Genomic DNA, 22024 nt, shown 5'->3' with positions numbered 1-22024 from the left:
AACAAATTATAGATTATAGCTTAATAGATAATAGATTATGATTTTAATTATAAACTATTAATTTTTTTGGTGTAGTTGTTGGATTATAGATTTAAGTTGCTGAGTAGTGTTTGTTAAATAAACTGTGAAGTAGCTTTTTCAATTAATTTTTATTTTTTATTATTCACTACTTGTTTACATTTCTCATAATAAATAATAATAATAATAATAATAATAATAATAATAATAATCTATTTAGGTCTTTTTCTATTTATTTATTTTTTTAACTCTAAGAGTATAATCATGAACTAACATGTCCATAGCAGAAACTGATAATCAGAAGTAAGGGATGACCAGTTTCTCTGAATTAACTTTTTTGAGTTAAAATGAGTTGTTAGAAGCTATAAGTTGGCTCAACAAAGTCCAAACAAACATCCCCATCATATGTTACATCACTCAATTCAAACTCAATTTAAAACTATTTTTAAAATTCATAACCAAACAAATTTTTACACTCAAATCATAATTCTAAAACTCACAAACTCAAAATACAACTCTATTTTCAAATCATAATTCCAAAACTCTACTAAACGCAACCCAAATTTTCTATCAAATTAATGACCAAATGTCTTACATGGGTGTGAGGTCCACAGAAGTATGAGATTCACACCATATAAGACATTTAATCATTTATTTGATAAAAAATTTGAGATCTATAATATTTTTCTTTTAATTATTTGAGATCTCAAGTTAAATATCAAAATAACCTACGACAATAATAATTTTTTGAAATTTTTTATAATGAGCCTTGGGCGACAAAGTTAATCCCCCTATTGGCTAAGGAAAACAAGACCGTAGGAAAGAAAACATAATTTATGAGATCATAATACAGTTTAAAGTAATATTTAAATATTGTGCTCATGAAAGAAGTGTAAAGAAGAAGACAGAACTATTATGAGGCTTTAATTTCCTATTTGTTCTTGTTGGAAACTTTGGTGCTTGAAATTGCTGGTGAGGTAGACTCTACAGCTGCTCTGAAAATCATGTCAAAAGCCTTCTCTATGCATGAGTTGAATTTCTGTGGATCAATGAAGCTTTTGTCCATCCTGACTGCAACTCTAAGCTTTTCTACATAACTCACCACTGTTATGGACAGATCCTGCATTGCAATACCCATAAACAAGATTTGGTCTAGTAAGAGCAAGTTATGAACAATTAAACATAGATATTTTGAATCCGTAGAAGATAATCATGCTATAAGATCATTTGTCCCACTCTCTGCTTCGTACGTACCCTTCTAACCATTGATCTTGATGGCATGTAAATATGTAACAAATATAATAAAGATGGAACAAAAAGCGGGACAAATGATTTGTACTCGACAATCATAATCGTACAATATACCTCAGGACCGCCATTCACTGTAAAGTATAATCCTCTAACCGGATAGTTAGCCAAAGTCATTGGCTCCACTGGCCCAATCAAATTTGATATTCCCAGGCTTGAATTCTTTAGCGTACTATGGAGATACCGAGCAGTTGCCTGCAACACCAAACTCATTCTTAAATTGAGTTCTAAGTTTTAAACCAACTTTTGATGGACTCATAAATTATGGAAATGTGGGACGAAGGTAAAATTATTAGAATTTTGAGGGGTTGAAGGAAAATTCATAGATTTTTGGGGTCTAGATGCTTTTTTTTTTTTTTTTTGTTATTATTATTATAAATATTTAAAATTGCATAAACTATGAGGTTTTTGTAAAGATGGGAGTAAAATTATATAATTTTAAAGGGACTAAAATGCTAATTTTCCATGTAAATACTTAAAATTTCACAAAATTAATCAAGATTAGGGATCATGAAAATTTTGTCATAAAAATGATCATAAAAAATTTATGATCCTTGGATTACCTTGATTAGTGTGTTGTGCTTTATTCTAAGTGTAATTCAAGAATCACGAAACTTTCATGATTATTTTTATAAATTTTTTTTCATAATACCTAACATTGTTGTTTTGTGAAATTTGAAATGGTGACTCCATTTGCCCCGTGTCCGCTATTGTTTACGTATGAGCAATGGGCCATTGGTGCAGTGATGAAAGCACTATTTGAGCCCACATTTGACCCATGGTCAATTCTTAGGATCTTTCTTATCGCTCATATTGAAAAGAAAAGTAATATACAAGTGTATTTTTAAGATTCACTTTTTATACATAATGATATATAAATAATTTAATTAGTTAATGGTTAAAGAACATATGAAATAGAGAATTAGTTTAGGTATCATAATTGATTATCACATTATATTTTAAAAGTATAACAATGGTTGCATTTTTCTAATTTATCACCCTTAATGATGTGTCATTAAGATTAAATCTCACATGATGAAATGTTTGACAAATCAAAATTTCATACTTGTCAAACACATAATTAGAGATGATTTTTAAGAATGATAAATTAGGTATTTCAAGCATTTTTCTAAAAAATAAGTCTAATTTTTAGACTAGAATAGTAATGTGCTTTTTTTTTTTTTAAGTTTTTCTTGGGCATACACGGGAGAGATCCAATCCGGCCTCTAAACTCTTAAGGAAATTTTTTGAAACTCTTAAAAAGTATTCACAATTTTATCCATAATGATGTGACATGATATATGTTAACTTTTTATTTGTTACACACTTAACGATAATAGGCCTAACTCTCGTGTCACATCACTATGGATCAATTTATGGGCATAAATGTATGAATCTTTAGCATTACTCAAAATCTAATATGCCTCTCATTTTAATGATTTATGTCGTTTATTTATTTATGGGTAAATTATAAACATATTCTCAAAGATTTACTTAAATTATAAATTATCTCACGTGGTTCTAAAAGTTACATTATGTTCCCTATGATTTCTAATTTCATAATAAATAGGTCATTTTATTAACAAATAATCAAGTTAATTAACAGTTTTTAATCATATTAAAATTTTATTTCAATTAATAATTTAGATAATTTATTATTATATAGGTGAAAAGTTAGAAATTTCACATTTTCAATTAATTCTGTTAAGTAAAAAATTATGACAGGGAGATATTTATAATTTTTCAAATCACAAGAGATAATTCATATTTTAAGCAAACTCCGGAGGACGTATTTATAATTTACCTTTTATTTATTTATTTATTTTCAACCATTCATCTTGTAAAATAGATAATCTATGAAGAAAACAGATTTACCCAATTATCGTAGCCCAAATATTTGATCATATTTATCATAAAAAATAAACAGTTTAATTTTAAAATTATACTCATTATTTATTTTTATAAATACATATACTTATAGTTATTAAATCACTTCTTTAATTATAAATAATCTGCGCACAAAATCTTAAAAGATGAATGATTAGATCAACTGGTGGAACCAATATTGAGCCACACGAGATCGGACTGCACTTCATCCCAAAAAAGCACAAATAGCATACAACTGTTTTCCAAATTGTAAATTGAAAAATGTTTCGTAACTCAAAATTTTGTGACTTAAATGGCTTAAATCTATCAAAACGACGTCGTTTTACACTCAAAATCTGTCAAAACGACATCGTTTTGAGTGATTTGAGCTATTTGAGTCATAAAATTTTAAACTACCTAGCATTGTTGTTGTAAATTTTGTTGTATACTTTTCCGAAAGGGCGTGCCTTCTACTAGGAAATTTTATTTGGGCTCTTGTGGTTCATCAAGGACTCAATTTATATTACTCATACAAAAAAAAATTAAGTTAATATAATAATCGTAACTAATTCTATTTATGACATTTGTCATAAAAAAGAAATGAATAGTCTATTCTAAAAAATATATTTGCCGTCCAATTGTTAAGAGACAAATACGATAAATTAAATATGTTACGATTATCAGATCAACTTTAAAAAAAAAAAATTTATTATAAAATGAATGATTCAGATAATCGAAACAAGTAAGTCCATCCATTTCAAAAAGAATAAATGAGAAACCCAACAACAGGATGCAAGCAGGCACATACCTCGGGGCCTCTAAGTTTTCGAAGTGTGTCTAACATGGTTCCAATGAGATAAACAGCAGCAGAGTTTCTTTTCCTCTTGATCAAGTGATGTGCTTTCATGACAAAGCGGAGTGGGTTTGAAGAAGACTCATCAGCAGCATCACCAGCATTAGCTAACTTTGGTATAGGGACTTGTAAGAATGTGAAACGGTTCCCCCATGGCATCTCAGCATTAGGCTTCACCATCTCACTAATCGACTTGTATCCACCAATGGCTCGAGTGTTGAACAATACTAGTGCCGTAGAACTCGCTTTGCCTGACTCATGGCTTGTCTCTTCCATGTATAGCCGTGTTCCCAAAAATATTATTCCCGTAATCACATCATTTATCGTCTGTTACAAATTTAATTGTTGGATCACTTGTCATTTATTGTCTCTTGGAAATTAAATCACTAAGCACATCCTAATGATATGCTTTCTTACAATTATACGCTTTAACAAATGAAACTGAAGTTCATACAGAAAATAAATTCAAAATAATGTGTCAAGAGATTTTCAAAATTATGAGAATAATGATGGGTATTTTTTTTTTTTTTTTTATTAGGAATGAAAGGATTACAAAAAGTCACATCTTCTATAATAAAAAAAATAATAAATAAAAAAATTTATTTGTATACCATTACTCTTTAGAGCTATGCCATAAAGACAAAATTGATTCACTAAATCAATCATAAAAAAGCATAAGAGTGAGCCTCCATTTGGTAATAACTTTTTTAGTTGATTTTTTGATTTTTTTGACTTTTTTAGCCTAAGACTTTTTTGTTCGTTTCGTACTCTTGATTGGTTTTTTTGGCTTTTTAACTTTGGAATGATATTTTTTTTTTTTTTATCTTCTTATGATTTTTATCTTTTTGTGGTTTTTTAACTTTTTTTTGTCCTTGTATAATTTTTTAACCCAACTCAAAAACCAAACAACCATTTCTCTGCACTTGGTTTTTCTCTTAAGCTGAATCAGTTATTCTGTATACCAAAAAATGGATGCCAAACATTTGTCGATGACATTCTGTGGCAAATTGGTAATTTCATCCTCAATTATTTCCTTTTCATGGGTTTTGGAAAAGATCAAACTTGCCTCCACTCTACGTTTTAGACTAGATGGTCCATTTTAGATAGAAGTGGGCTTACCTTGGGCGATTTAAATAGTTTAAATTGTCAGTTTTCTGGATCAAACCATTCAGGAAAAAAAATTAATTTAATTTGACTTCAATGAAAATTTCAAGTTAATTTGATTTCAGCAATCACATGATTTTTTTTTATATTTATGTTAAAAAAAAATTCAAATTTTAAAATCATACTTATTTTCTATTTTATTAAAAGAAATGTGGCTTAATCAGATAATTGTTGATATCCGATCAACTTAAGACTCGTTTGGCAACAGGCTGGTTTACTCAAAAAACCAAAAAGTTACTAAAAAAATCAAAAAGTCTCTCATACAAAAAAGTCAAAGATTTCATTTTCTCTCTACTTTTTGCACAGTTTTTCGTAAAAAGCCAAAAAATCATCCCAAACATACTAATTTTTTTTACATCACATTTTATCCAAAAAACTAAAAAATTACTAAAAAAGCTTGTTCCCAAACGAGGCCTTAATCTTTCACATGTATGATCTGCTTTACAAATCTTAAAATTTAAATATTTCGAATTATCAAAACTGTCTGAGAGTGTGCCCACACTACAATAAAACAATTTCAGGAACACACTTTTTTATCCCTAAAAATAAAAAATTTGTTAAAAAAAAATTTAAAAAAAATTGGGAACTAATTTTCCATTGTCACGAGGGTCATCGCTAAAAAATTGTCCCAAAAAGTCAAAAAATAATTTTTAAGTACAAAATTTAAAAAATGTCACTAATAAATATATCTATAAAATCCTAATTTGTTTTAGTGCCACAACTATCTAAATTGGACCTTCTAATTCAAAAAATGAAATGGAGAAAAACTAATAGCATTTGAAGAAAACTCACTTTTGGCGATGAATTTTGTTGCCCATCGCAAAAAAATTGTCACCAAATAAACCTGTGTGAGGCTCAGTTACGATCAGTTGGTCTCGATTGTTAGGTAAAAAAAATGTCATTATTGTATTTTTAATTATTGATCTCGTTATCCGAGGGTAATTGTGCAACCAAATTTCTTTCCCTAACATTTTGATCAAATGTGCATTCATGTAACTCAAAATAAACTGTAGGAAAAAAATAAACAAATAAAAGAAAAACAGAGCATATATGTACCCTAAAAAAAAAAAAAAAAAACAAACACGCAACTATTTAACTGAAAATAATCTATAATTACCACTTTAAGCTTGGCTTTGATTTGTTTGACGCAATCAAGAGAAAATGTTAATGTGGTTATTGTGGTAGCCCGAAATCCACCTTCACCGGATCGGATTGGTGATCGGTCATCTTCGACAAACCTACTCTTCATGTAGCTCCACCCAAAATCCTGCACAGTATTAATAACCCTAGTGAAAATTTTAGGCACACACTTGAAAATGCTAGTAGTTTTGCATTCTTTTTTCGAGTTTGATTGGCGCGAAGGGAATGTCAATGGAATAGCAGGATTGTCAGCTCTTTGTAGGCACGAAAGTAGAGCTCCCATTAGAGAAAATCCATCTCCGAGCGCGTGGTGAAGCTTAAAAATTACATTTCCAGCCGCGTTACTTGTAGGGTACTTAATTATGTGAATTTCCCATAATGGTTGGTTGTGTGGAAATTGATCCAAGGAAATTTTTGACAAGTAGTCGTTGAAATTTTTGTCGTAAAACTCCAGAGACATTCCTTCTGGGAACCTAGGCACATTAATGTGATCTTCAAGCTTCACTTCAACCCTTTTCCATTTTTTGACTCTTTTTTTGCCTTCCACCTGTTTTTTCGTCAGATTGAATGTCATGTAATCCAATTAATAAAATTTATAATCAAACATCAATCTTATGCTACAATTTTACTAATCAAACATGTCTGAGAGAATTTACAATTGACTTTTTAAAATAAGGGAAATTCTGTTTATACATCACTAATTCTCTCAGTATACACTATTAACAGATTAAATTTATATTACAATAATATTCTCAAATAAAAATACCATTAAGGACACATGAGTCCGTATTCTACCAATTCAAAGAATTGATATATGAAAACACAAAACACTCTTTTCACACCATTCTCTATAGACATATAAACGCTATATTTTCTTTATCATCTTCCAACACTCATTATCTTCGCTATTATAATCTAACACATTGCATTTATGATATCATTCATTATCAATTAGCTTACCTCATTCTTTTCTCCATTATATTTATTTCCCAAATTCAAAACATTATTGCCTTTGAAGATTTAAAGTTCAAGAATATAGAAATCAATTAGTTTTAAAGATTTGCATAACGTGGATGACAGTTAGATTGTTGGTTTGGAACAATACACAATGAAAATGTCAATTTTTTACAATGTCTTTTTGATTAGTTGTTTATCTCATTTGTATAATCAGAGTTGAACGTTTATACAACGTTCGATTATTTATATTGGAACAAAACCTTATGCATGCTAATAGTTCTCTTTGACGGGAGAGAAAGAAGACATACAACTACCTAAGAATTTATGCATGCTGCATGATGAACCTAAGAATGATGGTATAGAGAGAGAGAGAGAGGTATATAAACATACACATACATATATATATATATATATATAGAGAGAGAGAGAGAGAGAGAGAGAATACATACCATGATGGAGGAAAAGCGTGGATTAATGGGTAGGAACACATTCTTAAGGAGTGACATAGTTTGGGAGTCATCAATGGGAATTTCTGATTCTAAAACTGCAAGAATAGAAAGCGATAGCACAGAGCTGTTGAGGTATTGTCCACTAGGACTCACTGGCACTGATACTTCCGATACTTCACGCTCACACTCCATTTCTCTTTCGACTTCTCGATTTTACTCTTCCTCTCCTCCTCATACCTTTATCTCTATATATGAGTGTGCGTGTTTGGCCATATATAGTGGGTGTTTGGTAAGTTGTTATTTTAGTAGGTTTTTTTAGTTTTTGATTATTTTTGGAGGAAAAATCTATTGTGTTTGGGAAGATAGTTTGATTTTTTTTGTAGTTGGATGTGATGTTTGTGAGAGAAAAAATGAAATGATTATGAGTTTGATGTGATATTTTGTTTGGATTTATTTTTTTTTTAGTTTTTTAACTTATTTTGTCTTTTAGCAAAAAACTAACAACAAAAAAAAAAACTCTTCCCAAACACCACCATAGATCGGGAAATTCTATAATCACACCCTATTTTGGGGTTTACTACATGCCCCAATTATGATATTTATAATTTTTAATTATAATTTATTGTATTATTAGTTATAAATTATTGTGATGTTGGTTTTGACTTGTTATGATTATTATTTTGATTATAATTGAAAAAGTCTTTGGTTATATATTATATGATATTTAGTTATGATTCATTATGAATTTCTTAGTTAGGATTTGGATTCTTTCAAAGTTGTCTATTTCAATTTGAGATAATACTTGGACTTGGTAGGTCTATTTTGAAATCAACCTTGAAATGGAGATGGTTGTGGAGTGGTGGAGGTGATGGCAACAATGGTAGTATAGTGACATTAGCAAGATATTAGTCCAGAAAAAAGTTTTCACCCTTTCATCCAAATAAACTTGCTCTTCGTTAGACTTTTCTTTAAAGACATGGGGAACCTATACACTCAAGTACTAAGGTATTTGGAAAGCTTAAATTTAGTGATTTTACTCTAAAATTATAATTGTTATCTATTATTACAAAATAACGTGATTTAAATATATAATTATCACAGATTGATTATTTTAATTTTTTATATGAATATTCTACTCAACCAGTTATAAAAAGTGAATGATTCGGATTATCAATGCCGACTTTAAAATATAGGTCAAATTGAGAGAATTCAATCTTTTTTAATTATGACAGAAATAAATTTTATTATGATATTTGTGTAATCAGTACTACAAAAATGTGTATTTTAAGCATATAAATATATATAATCTCATTAATGCTACTCACTCAAGCAAAATACTAGTATAATTATAGTTGACTAAACTACATATATAGCAACAAAAATAGGTGTAGTAACCCAACTGAATAAAGTATGAAAGCTATGAAAAAATTAAATTAAAGTCGAGCTGAGGACAGTCATTCTTATCATTCAAGGTAGGAACTCAGACGCATGCCTCACACGGCCCTGAGGAAGCCAAAGACCCTCTCACAGCCGAAGGCTCTGCAACTCGTTGGAGCTCACCTGACTTCCTTCCGTCAATGACATCATCTATCTAATGATTAGCTCACCTATATGTTGAGTACAAGTAACCAAAATAGTTGGTCTATTAATTTTCCATTAAATTCATAAGCCATCTTGTGGTGAATGAAGCCCTAGCATTGATACTCCTGTCGTCTTAAAATATTAATTGTTTTTGAGAAATTTAATTTTTTTTAATTGTATAATTATTACATTTCAAAAATATTAAATTTTCAAATTTACCCTTTGATTTAAAATTAAAATAATACAATTTTTTTGACAATATCAATTATCAAGATACATTTGTGTATATTAATATTAATGAATTTAAAAGAAGCGCAAAATAGGAAATTCATGTTGTTTTAGTACTTGAATTTTAAAAATAGACTAATATTTTGGAACAATAAAAAATATAATAAGGGACTAATATTTTGAAACGGAAGGAGTAATCAAAATCAATGCTTCTCAGTTGTTTTGTTCCTTTATTTTTTCTTCCATTAGCTGTGTAACCAATGGGCGAATGGCAACGTGCTTGAATGTGGGTCAAGTAGCATTAGAAAAAAATAAGAAATACACAGTGGAAATAAATAAATAGAATCAGATATATCTTTCACAATCAAACCGAATCTAATGAATATGTGGGTGAGTGAATTACGTGCTTCCATGGATGAACTCGAACAATTCCCAACAGTGGATTAAAACTACTAGAGAACTACTCACACTATTTATAGTAGAAATACATTGTTGTTCTCCCATGATAGAGAGCTAGAGAGAGAAAATTGTTTTTTTTTTTGGCAGAAAATTATTCGATTAAAAGCCAAAATCCAATACATAATATATATTCATGGTGATTATAAAGAGAGAGACGTAACTACCTACAACTCTATCTCCCTAAAAGAAAGGATTGTGGGTTATTCACCCTCATAAGAGCCAGCACAAAGACTATAATGCGTTGAAAATTATCATCTTTTCACAACATTAATTAGTTCACAAATAAGTTGATTTATAAAAACAAGTTAGGCCATTAAATAAATCCATTTCATGATTTCAAAAGTTATCTTTTCCTATTGAACTATTCGAGTGATTTACATCGTTGTCAAGTACATTCATCAATAGAATAAATAATTCCGAACCCAAGAAATAATACAAAACATAATATCCTAACGGCTTACATCGTTTCAAAGATTTTTCTTTAAAACACAAAAGAGAGAGTTATATCTCCAGCACAAAAATAACCCAAAAGTTTCAACAGTTAACATTCATAGAGCCTCCATGCTCTCATCCAAAAATCTATCTTTAACCAACTCATTTTGGTAGTACAATCGCATCATCTCCTGAAAGGTTGTAAGTTTTAGAGTGAGCAATCGCCCAGTAAGAAGTACCATTAACAAATTATATAATTAATCAAAATACATATGATCATGCCATGCGAGAGATGAGAAAACCAAAACCTTTCTTTCTTTATAAAACCATGATGCGAAATGCTCGATGCCAACAATATCATAACCAAAACATGGGGTGTAAATACGCTATGACATCCCGATACAAGAGTTGCGCACCATACATACATATAAATATAGATTTACATACTAAAAATAGTTTCAACATTTGCCGACTCTCAAAACGATGGGACGATGGGTACCCAAGACCCTTACCTTTCCACATTTGTTGACTCCTGGAATGGCGAGCTCAAAATCAAGTCTTTTATATTTGTCAACTCTATTAGTGGTAGGCTCGTGAACACCCTAAAACTTTTCTCACATTCATCTGGCAATATGCACAAGATAGGGCAATTAGGCACCTTGACTCCCTGCATGAGTACCAACGTACAATACACTAGTTAAATCAAAATCCGACTCACAACCCGGACTCATGAGCTATTTACTTCCTTCCAACACTTCCCAAACATTAACATTTAAAGTTACAAAGTATATTTGTAAAGGCATATGATGTATGAGTTTCCAAATCTTAATTTTCCTAAGGTGGTTTTCAATTCACAACAATCCAATAATATAAACATTCACAATTGAAAGATTTCTCCAACTCGCAATCATCACCAATCAAATGGTTATTTCTTAAGAAGTTCCAAAATCTCATATTCCAATATCAAAGTCAAGCCACTACACCCAATTTCTAAATTCAAGAGTCAATAGAACAAAATCCACTTTATTGAACCAATTTGAAAACTAGGGTTTTTAGAAAAATTAGGACTTTTCCCCCTTGCATCATTTATAGGCCAATCTTCATCATCTACAACAATAATCATCAACAATGTACATAAACTCTTCCCAAAATCATGAGGTATAGCCCATTTTTCATCAAACTCATTTTCTAACATAAATTTATTTCATAAATCTTGACAACTAATGAAAATAACACATAGATGTATCAAATCAAAGATATAACGAGTTACAAGTACCTTTATCTCAAGATTGAAGACAAGTGATGAAAAACCAACTTTAAACTTCAAGAAAACGAGAAATAATCGGTAGAACTTTAAAATCAAGCTTGTTTTTCAACCCCCTTGGAAGGTCTAAGGTGAATCTTCGGAAAAACTAATGGAAATAAAGTGCCTTAGGGTTAGGGTTTTGAAAAACGGTGTTAGAAAGTGAAAGGATGTGAAAAAGTGAGAGAGAAATGCGTTTAGATTGACTTTTAAATGTGTTGTCTTGAACAAACCGCTCAAGCGAACTTTTCACCACTCGAGTGATAAACATATTGTCTCAGAAGTTCTACAGAGTTACAATGAAAATACTAGAAGCCTCAATTCTATGCTCGAGTGACCAATTTACCGCTCAAGCGGTCTCGCCTGCAAACAGGTAAGTTACTAAGAGCTTTGCATTACCACTCGAGTGATCGATTTACCACTCCAGTGGTCACCCAAAACAGATTGTTACAAAGATATCAACGCGAAGATAAACATAATGTCTCATGTATCCCAGAACCATCTAATTACACCAATCCAAAACCATTTCTAATCCCTCAGAAAATGGCATGTTTGACCCTCTCAAATCTTGCAATATATTCACACTCAATCCATCTCTTATACAAAGCAATGTGAGTTGGCGATAATGAATAAACAACAGAGGTATAATACTAGATGATTTTCCATTCACCCTCATATTATTTAGTTTAGGATTGATCGCTTTCTCAGTAATGTCTCGTAAGGCCGAATCATACATGACTGCATGTAGCATACTAAAGTAGCAAAGCATCAACCCTCACCTTATGACATAGTCAAAGGTCACACAATGTGATGTCCTGTCTTGGTTGTTGGACTTGACTAGTATTGTGTAGTTTGATAGTGTGCTTTACTTTTGGTGTTTGTTTATCGTATTGGGTCATTGATAATTCTTTTATGCTCTTACTAAATCCCCCTCAACATTTTCAAGTTAAATTTTTTGAGTTTTGGGCATTGGAACCTATTTTAGGATGCGAAATAAAATTATGGGTTTTCTAGGCAAAACCACTCATGCGGATTTGGCAACCGCTCAAGCGGAATCACACAATGTCTTTTGAAAATGTTTGGACAAAACCACTTGTGCAGATTTGGGTTCCGCTCAAGCAGATTTTCTGTGAACATTTTGGGTTTTCTCTAGAGCAAATTGCCCGTGGGGGCATTAGAATCCGCTCGTACGGATTGGAATTCTGCTCATGCAGAATTCAAAACGCTCGTGCGGATTTCGACGTGTTTGTTTCGAATTTTTTGTTTTTTTCCTCAAAATTGATGCCAAAAACATGTTGGATACACCTTTACACTACTCTGTCTCTCTTTATACTGATCTTTTCTCTCCCTGCTCTCTACAAACACACCCAAATCCGACTTATCTATAAGATTTAGCAAAAATCTTTAAGAATTTAAGGGGGCTTTTTACACTAAACTAGTAACAACCCTGACCTATGATTAGCTGATGAATCATGATTAACCATATCTAATAAGTAATCAAGACGAAATTTTGAATTAATTGCATGTGTGTTGTAATATTTGTGTTTTTATTTGCCTATCGTAGAAATATCTGTTTGTATTTTTGCTTTGTTCTGTGAATTGAGAACCTTGTCGGCATCTGAACATAAAATTGACTTGATATATGTGTTATTTGGAATTTTTATAATTTTATGATAGGTTTAATTAAAATTCGAATTCGAGTGAATTAATTAGAATAAATAATACCCATTTGCTTAGTTTAAGCCAAGTTTAATTAAGTTTTTTAATTGGGCCTATAGAAGGCATAAGTGGGCTCTAGTATAGAGTTTTACACTCTCATTTCATTTCTTTGGAAGCAAAAATGTGAGGGGGAGAGAGAGAGAGAGAGGGGGGGAGAGAGAGAGAAAAGCTTAGAGAGAGTTTGAGCTCGAGAGATGGTGAAGGTTTTGTAAAGAATTGTAGATTTGGGCTTGCGGACTCAAGAAATTGAACCTCTAGAATATAATTAAGTATCTAAGGTGAGTAATTAAACTCTTAGTTGTGTAATTGAGTTAGTTCATGTAGAGAATTCAAGAGAATTAAGTTGAATTAGTCAATAATTGAGCTAGTGAGTTGGTAGGAAGGTCATATCATGCATGCATGCCCATTTGAGCATAATTTAAGTTGATTTCAAGGAATTCTCTCATACATGTTTCCATCTTACTCCTATTTTCAGAATTCATCTTGTTTACTACCATTCCATACAATTGGTCATGTTTTTGAGGCTTTGAAGTCGAGATAAAACATGCATGTTATGTTTTCAAAGAATTGGGTTTGATTTTGCACAATTAGCAAGCTTCTGGGCCTTGATTTTGCTAAATGATTTTGAATTCCCATTGTTTTTCCAGTTCACACATGTTTTCTTAAGTTTTTGGCCCAAAATGATGAGTTTTGGTGTGTAGAATTTAAGTTTGAAGCTTGGAAGAGCAATCTTGAAATTCCAGATTATGTCCATTAGCTCGAGCGACGACTTTTGCTTTTGCACTTCCGCTCGAGCGACCAAAAGTTGGCTCGAGTGTAAAATGTATGCTCCCAGAAGTTCACATATTTTGCAGATCGCTTGAGCGACAAGAGTTGCACTCAATCAAAGATCTCAGTCATACACTCGAGCGACTGTCGAGCGTAGAATTCATGCTACCAGTACTTTTGCAGAAGTTTGCAGACCGCTCAAACGATTGATGTTACGCTGACCACTCTGGAATCTTTGCTTGTGCGAGACCCCTATTTTCAGCATATTTGCCTAAGTGTTTTCAACTGCATTTCAGCATCTTCATTGCATCTTAGGCATTCCTAGGCCAAGATTAAGATATAAGAATGAAGACGAAGAAGTAGAAACACACCAAAAGAAGAAAAAACTAAGTTAATAATTTTGGGTGTGTAATTCAGTACGTATTTGTTCTGTATCTGTGTAGGTCACGCGCCGCAAGTTATCTGATTCGTCTGCTCTGTTGTTTGCTTTAGAGCCATCTATGAGCAATAATTTAGTAAAGCTATGTTCAACTTTATTATTTTTTGTATGTGAAATAAGATCTGTTTTATGCAATGTTATGCTTTGTACAATGAATGATTGTCCAGTTTCTGACAAGCACTCGTGGTAATAATTCCATGGGTCAAGTACATGATCTGTTCCCAGTACTGGAGGTTCCTATGTGGAACTAGCAAGCATGTTATTTGTTCCCAGTATTAGAGGTTCCTTTGTGGAACTAGTAAGCATGTTATCTGTTCCCGGTACCGGAGGTTCCTTTATCGAACTGACAAGTATAACCCTTAATGCTCTGTACTTGATATGTTAATGCTAATGGATGTACCACATATGAACAAGTATGAATTCTGATTTTTGGATATGATTCAAGCATGATTATTAATATGGATATGATTCAAGCATGATTATTAATATGAATCTGTTTCTATTTTCTGAATCTATTAGGACATCATTTATTTAACCGTTTATTTTGTTATTATTCACTGGGCTTTCGCTCACTATTTATATTATGTATGTAGGTGAGCAGACGCGTTGTGATAACCCAACTCGTACTATGCTTAATTATGTATTTGATTATGTGTTTGATATGAATTTGCAAGTTTGAGTATGGAAAATAAATGAATTTGGAAAAATATCTGTTGAGAGTAGGAATATCTGTTGTAACTGAAACTTTGAACTAAAATTGAAGGCCATAGAGGCGCGATAAACAAAAGCCGACTTCATAGTTATGATTAACATGATTTTTAGAGCCTTTGGTGAAATTTTGAAAAAATATGATTCGTAATGAATAAATTAAGATTTTTGAGTTGAGTTGTATGTTAGCCTCTTTTGTTCTTTATTTGTTGGAAGAGGGCTCCAAAGTGTGAGTTTGAGAGAGGGAGAAAGCTAGGGATTTGAAGGGAATTAAGGGGCAAACCATAGATTTGAGTTGAGGTATGTTAATTTACTTACAAACTTTGTCTCTAACTCATCTTTGTCAAGAAATCATGAAGAAATTAGGAATTTTGAGTTAGGGTTTTGAGTTGTGTAGTGACTAGAGCTAAAGACATGAAGTTGGACCTTAATCTCTACACCTTTGTTTGATTTGAGTTAATTTTTCTGATTGATCCATGAAACAAACCCTAGATGGTTCATAAAAACAAGATTTCTGAGAAAATCATTCATGAATATATGTATTTTGAACTTGTGCATATAAAACCATGAAATTGTGAAAAAATGAGACCATGAAGTTGATGTTGATGCAAGATTGATAAGTTTAATGTGGAATTACACTTGTGTCATGCTTATGTATCATGTTTTTAAGTGAGTTTTACTTTGATTTGGGCTTGGAAATAAGTTTGGAAGGTTTGTCATTTTTGGCCATTTTTCGGATTGTCTAGGTGTGCCCAGACCGCTCGTGCGGCCACGGAGTGGCCATGTTTTGAACCAAAACTGGATATCATTGTGCGCTCGAGTGGCTGTAATTTCCGCATGTGCGGAGCAAGACCGCTCGAGCAGTTGGACCGGCCGCACGTGTGGCCAAATAGGGAAACAAATTGTGTTGTTTTGTCTGGCTACCCCCGGCCTCCGGAATGCATTCCCAACCTTATTTAACCCCCTTTGGGAGTGAAATGATGAATAGAAACTCATTAAAGAAGGTTATGAATAATGAAAGAAAAGAGTTCAATTGAAGTGAATTGCGTATCGAATATGTGTATGACATGTTTGGTATAGGTCGTGTGCCAGAGGAAACACCACAAGATCGATCCCACTGTGAGTAATAATACCATATTTATATGTTCGTTATTGTGTACCTCAAACCATGAACGGTGAATGGTGTCGACATTGTGATTTATTTCAAATGAGAAACCCCATTAATATTATATGACGTGTGCAACATTGGGCCCAAGGCTGTTTTGAAATATGATTGCGCCCGAGGCTGTTTTGTTATATGTTAGGCCCGAGGCTGTTTTGTTATATGTTAGGCCCGAGGCTATTTTGTTATATGTTGGGCCCGAGGCCGTTTTGTTATATGTTGGGCCTAGGCCGTTTTAAATATGATTAGGCCTGAGGCCATTTTGATATACGTTGGGCTTGAGGCCGTTTTGAAATATGATTGGGCCTAAGGCCGTTTTGATATACGTTGGGCCCGAGGCCGTTTTGGTAGATGTTGGGCCCGAGGCCGTTTTGTTATATGTTGGGCCTAAGGCCGTTTTGAAGTATGATTGGGCCTAAGGCCGTTTTGTTTATATAATTTTGGGTATTGTGAGAATCTTATGACTATCTATTTACACTGTTTTACGATATTGTTACTCATTGAGCTTCGCTCACCCAATCCTATGTATGCATATGTAGGTAATCCACAACATGGAGCACACCCCTAAAGTCAGCTTCAGGAGCCATTCTTTTTTAGACCCAATCGAGTTACACCTCCGAGATGGAGTTTCATCTTTGACTCACATCATACTTTGGCTTTATTTTGTTTTTGCTGTTCTGGTCTTGGGTTTGTAAACGTTATGCACAAATTTCTGTCGATATTTATATTCTTTTTGCATGGACATGTAAATGACGTGGATGTGTTACTTTTGCTCATATTGATATAGCCCAATGGACTTATTCTTTTGTTGTATACTTCTGCTTTTGGCCCCATTACTATAATTACTCTGTATGTTTGTTTGAGGCCGAAGGTAATCAAGTCATTACTGGTTGATTATGACCAAAACTTTTAGGGACAGGTTCAGGTCATGACAGAGTGGTTTCAGAGCACGAGTTAACATCTCACACACGAGTCCATGCGAGCAATAAGAAGTCTAGAAAGGGATTAATTTGCATCCGTAATACATCCATAATCAAGTATGACATGAAAATGTGCATTTGTAAATGTGTCTTATGTATTTATTATTTGGGAAAGTTATAATGTTTGTTCCTCTAGATCATGGTGAGAACAAAGGCAGAGGATGGGGAGGATTCAACCTTCGCACAACTTGATAGAATGGAGGCAATGGTCATGGATATGGTGGAGGCCTTTAGACAACAACAGCAACAATAACCACCGCTACCAATGCCTGTGCCACCACCTATAGTGCAAGACCACTACGCCAACGACCGAACTATTGCTCTTACAAAAGAATTTAAGAAGATGAAACCACCCTTGTTCAGAGGAGGAATTGATTTATTAAAGGCGGAGGCTTGGGTACTTGGTATCGAGAAATTGTTTGAAGTCTTTCCATGCACGGAGGTACAAAAAGTCTTGCTAGCTGCTTTTACACTAGAAGATGGGGTGTACCGTTGGTGGATGCTTATTCAAGGAGAGCATCAAGAGATGAATTGGGCTCAATTTTTGAAGATCTTCTATGAGAAGTACTTCCCACAGAGTATTCGAGACAGGAAGGTAAGAGAGTTTGAAAAGTTGAAGCAAGGGAACAAGACCGTAGTAGAGTATGAAGTGCAATTCACCGAATTAGCCTGTTTCGCATCGTACATAGCCGATATGGACTACAAGAAGGTGAGGTTATTTGAGGGAGGTATCCGAGACTCCATTCTTGAGAATATTAATGTATTACAGTTACAAAAATATGTGGATGTATTAGATCAGACCATCATAGTAGAAGGTAACCAAGTCAACCGCAATCGGTACTCGGATTGGAAAGTCAAAAGGTAAGGCTCCAATGTGCACAAAGGGTCGACGTCCTTACAAAGTAAGAAACAAAATTTGGGAACTTCCAACACTTCAGGTTCTATTCGTGATTCGGCACCAACTTGCCCGGAGTGTGGAAAGAAGTACCGGAGAGGTTGTTATCGAGCATCAGGAGCTTGCTTTAATTGTGGAAAGACGGGCATATGGTGAGAGATTGTCCTATGTTTGGGCAACAAAAAGGGAATAGGCCAACTACTAGTTCAGCCGGTTCCACTCCTGCAACAAACACCCCGACAAGGCCTACTACTTCTAAAGACAATGTTAGGCAAGGGAGAGTCTTTGCGCTTGTTCCTGGCGATGACCAAAATTCAGACGCTGCGGTTTTAGGTCCGCTTTCCATCAATGGCCAACCTGCTCATGTGCTACTTGATTTGGGTTTCATCCATTCATTTGTTTCGAAAACATTTGCTCCTAATTTGAATAGATCTATGGAACCCTTGAATTATGTGTTGTGCGTGTCCCTCTCATCCGGGGACTATGTGTTATGTGCTTCGATGTATCCTGCATGTGAGCTTTTACTTGGAGATATTCCATTATGTGCTAATTTGATGCCTCTTGATATGGAACACTTTGATATAATTTTGGGAATGGATTGGTTAGCTAAGTATCATGCAACCATCGATTGTGTGTCTAAGCAAGTGTTTTTCAGCCCACCGGGTCATGTGAGACATAGGGCGGTCCCTTCGCCCTATTTGATATCGGTTGTGAAACCTTGTAAACTACTTCAGAAGGGTTGTACGAGTTATTTGTATAGTATTTTGTATGCAAAGACAACTAAGGTGGGTGTTGAAAATATTCAAATTGTTAGTGAGTTTCTGGATGTATTTCCCGAAGAATTGCTAGGGGACTTGATAGATCGTGAGATTGAATTTGTCATTGATATTGTATCAGGTACTCAACCTATTTCCAAGGCTCTGTACAAAATGTCTCTGACAGAAATGAAGGAATAAAAAATATAGTTGCAAGATTTGCTTGACAAAGGGTTCATCCAACCGAGTACATCGCCATGGGGCGCACCCGTTTTGTTTGTGAAGAAGAAGGATGGGACCCTTCGATTATGTATTGATTACTGAGAACTTGATAAGGTAACAGTGAAGAATAAATACCTTTTACGACGAATTGATGATTTGTTTGACCAATTACAAGGGGCAAAAGTGTTTTCAAAAATTGACTAAAGATCCAAGTACCATCAGTTGAAAGTCAAAGCATAGGATGTTGAGAAGACCGCCTTTCGAACTAGGTACAACCATTACGAATTTTTGGTTATGCCATTTGGGGTTACGAATGCACCGACAAATTTTATGGATTTAATGAATTGGGTTTTTAGACCGTACTTGGATGAGTTTGTAGTGGTATTCATTGATGACATTCTTATTTATTTGAAGAGTAGGAGGAACATGAAAGGCACTTAAGATTAATTCTTTAAACACTTAGGGACAAGAAGTTATATGCTAAATTGAAAAAATGTGAATTTCGGTTGAATGAAGTTGTGTTTTTGGGGCATGTAATTAACAAGGATGATTTGTCTATCGATCTGCAAAAGATAAAAGCTATGGTGAATTGGCCTGCTCCTACCAATGTTACAGAAGTACGTAGTTTTATGGGTTTAGCCGGCTACTACTGAAGATTTGTTAAAGATTTCTCTAAGATTGCGGTGCCGCTTACCCAATTGACTTAAAAAGGTATTCCATTTGAGTGGACAGAACAGAGGGAGTCCACTTTCCAAGAATTAAAGGCAAGGCTCACAACGGCACCGGTCCTCGCCTTACCATCAGGTACAGAAGGGTTTGTTATTTATAGTGATGCTGCTTATAAGGGTTTGGTGTGTGTACTTATGCAAAATGGAAGGGTAATTGCGTATTCATCTCCACAATTGAAGCCACATGAAAAGAATTACCCTACACATGATTTGGAATTAGTTGCTGCGGTGTTTGCATTAAAGATATGGCAACATTATCTTTATGAAGCAACATGTGAAGTCTACATTGACCACAAGAGCCTCAAGTATTTCTTTACTCCAAAGGAGCTTAATATGCGGCAAACACGGTGGTTAGAACTCATCAAAGATTATGACTTGCAGATTTATTATCATCCCGGTAAAACCAACACGGTAGCGGATACTCTTAGTAGAAAGTCAATGGAAAACTTAGCGTGTTTGCTTACAGAGCAGAATGAACTATTATTTGACTTGAAAAGAATGGAGGTGGAATGTTGGCTGCAATGACTGCACAATCGGCTATTATTGAGGAAATTAAGCAAAGGCAATTGGAGGATGAATTCCTCAAGAAAGTACATGATGAGATGGAAGCAAAATCGAGACCGAGATTTTCTTTGGAAGCTCAAGTGTTGAAATTCAAGGGAAGATTGTGTGTTCCAAATGTCCCCGAAGTTAAAAGAAGAGTCTTGGGAGAAGCTCACAAGTCTAGGTTTGCTATGCATCCCAGGAATACCAAAATGTACCAAGATCTCAAGCAAGCCTTTTGTGGCCTAATATGAAGAGAGAAATTGTGGAATTCATTTCAAGGTGCCTTCAATGTCAACAAGTGAAAGCAGAGCACCAAAGATCGGCGGGGTTACTTCAACCTCTCCCTATTCCGGAATGGAAGTGGGAACATATAACTATAGATTTTATTGTGGGCTTACCCCGAACACCCCGAGGTATGGATTCCATATGGGTTGTTGTGGATAGATTGACTAAATCTACTCACTTTTTGTTTGTGAAGACTGCTTATAATGCTGATCGACTTGCTATTGTGTACATTGTTGAGATTATTCAATTACACAGTGTTCTTATTTTTATTGTGTCGGAAAGAGATTCTAAGTTTGTGTCAAGGTTTTGGCAAAGCTTACAAAAACCACTGGGGATGAAGTTGAGGTTTAGTACCGCAATTTATCCACAAACCGATGGACAATCTGAAAGAACTATACAGACATTGGAGGACATACTCCAAATGTGTGTTTTGGATTTCCGTGAAAGTTGGGAAACTCATTTACCTTTTGGCAGAATTTGCTTATAAAAACAGTTTTCACTCCAGTATTGGAATGACACCATATGAAGCTTTGTATGAGAGAAAATGTCAAACTCCAATTTGTTGAACCAAGGTTGGGGATAGGTCGCTGATTGTGCTTGAAATTGTGCAAGTTACTACGGAAAAGATTCAAATCATCCAACAGAGATTGAAAACTGCTCAAAGTCGACAAAAAATCTATACGGATCAAAGAAGGAGAGACTTGGAGTTTGAAGTTGGGGATCATGTTTTTGTCAAAGTCACTTCAATGAAAGGGCACACAAGATTTAAGAAAAAAGAAAAATTATCACCTCAGTAGATAGGGCCGTTTCGAATTTTGGAAAGATTGGGTCCGGTTGCCTATGTGTTTCACGTATCAAGGGGCAAACCATAGATTTGAGTTGAGATATATTAATTTACTTACAAACTTTGTCTCTAACTCATCTTTATCAAAAAATCATGAAGAAATCAGGAATTTTGAGTTAGGGTTTTGAGTTATGTAGTGACTAGAGCTAAAGGCAGGAAATTGGACCTTAATCTCTACACTTTTGTTTGATTTGAGTTCATTTTTATGATTAATC

General features: G+C 33.7%; 2 protein-coding genes across 2 annotated transcripts; one reads left to right on the top strand and one right to left on the bottom strand.

Moving 5' to 3' along the window:
- Positions 1-439: 439 nt before the first annotated feature.
- On the bottom strand, positions 440-8324 carry LOC114290315 (wax ester synthase/diacylglycerol acyltransferase 5). Its single transcript, XM_028234194.2, has 5 exons — positions 7756-8324; positions 6327-6896; positions 4001-4372; positions 1384-1521; positions 440-1138 (listed from the first exon to the last, which is right to left on the bottom strand). Exons 1-5 carry the CDS (start codon positions 7945-7947, stop codon positions 950-952), a joined length of 1461 nt encoding a protein of 486 aa, XP_028089995.2. The 5' UTR covers positions 7948-8324; the 3' UTR covers positions 440-949.
- A 9475-nt stretch (positions 8325-17799) lies between these two features.
- LOC114290320 (uncharacterized) lies at positions 17800-18399 on the top strand. The gene has a single exon (XM_082880961.1). The coding sequence runs from the start codon at positions 17800-17802 to the stop codon at positions 18397-18399; it is 600 nt and encodes a 199-aa protein (XP_082737087.1).
- Positions 18400-22024: the final 3625 nt, after the last annotated feature.

Source organism: Camellia sinensis, chromosome 7, assembly GCF_055761805.1.
Source record: "Camellia sinensis isolate YWXY chromosome 7, ASM5576180v1, whole genome shotgun sequence".
NCBI classification, from domain to species: domain Eukaryota; kingdom Viridiplantae; phylum Streptophyta; class Magnoliopsida; order Ericales; family Theaceae; genus Camellia; species Camellia sinensis.
Note: the sequence above shows the minus strand (reverse complement) of the source record. Positions and strands in the feature narration are given on the sequence as shown.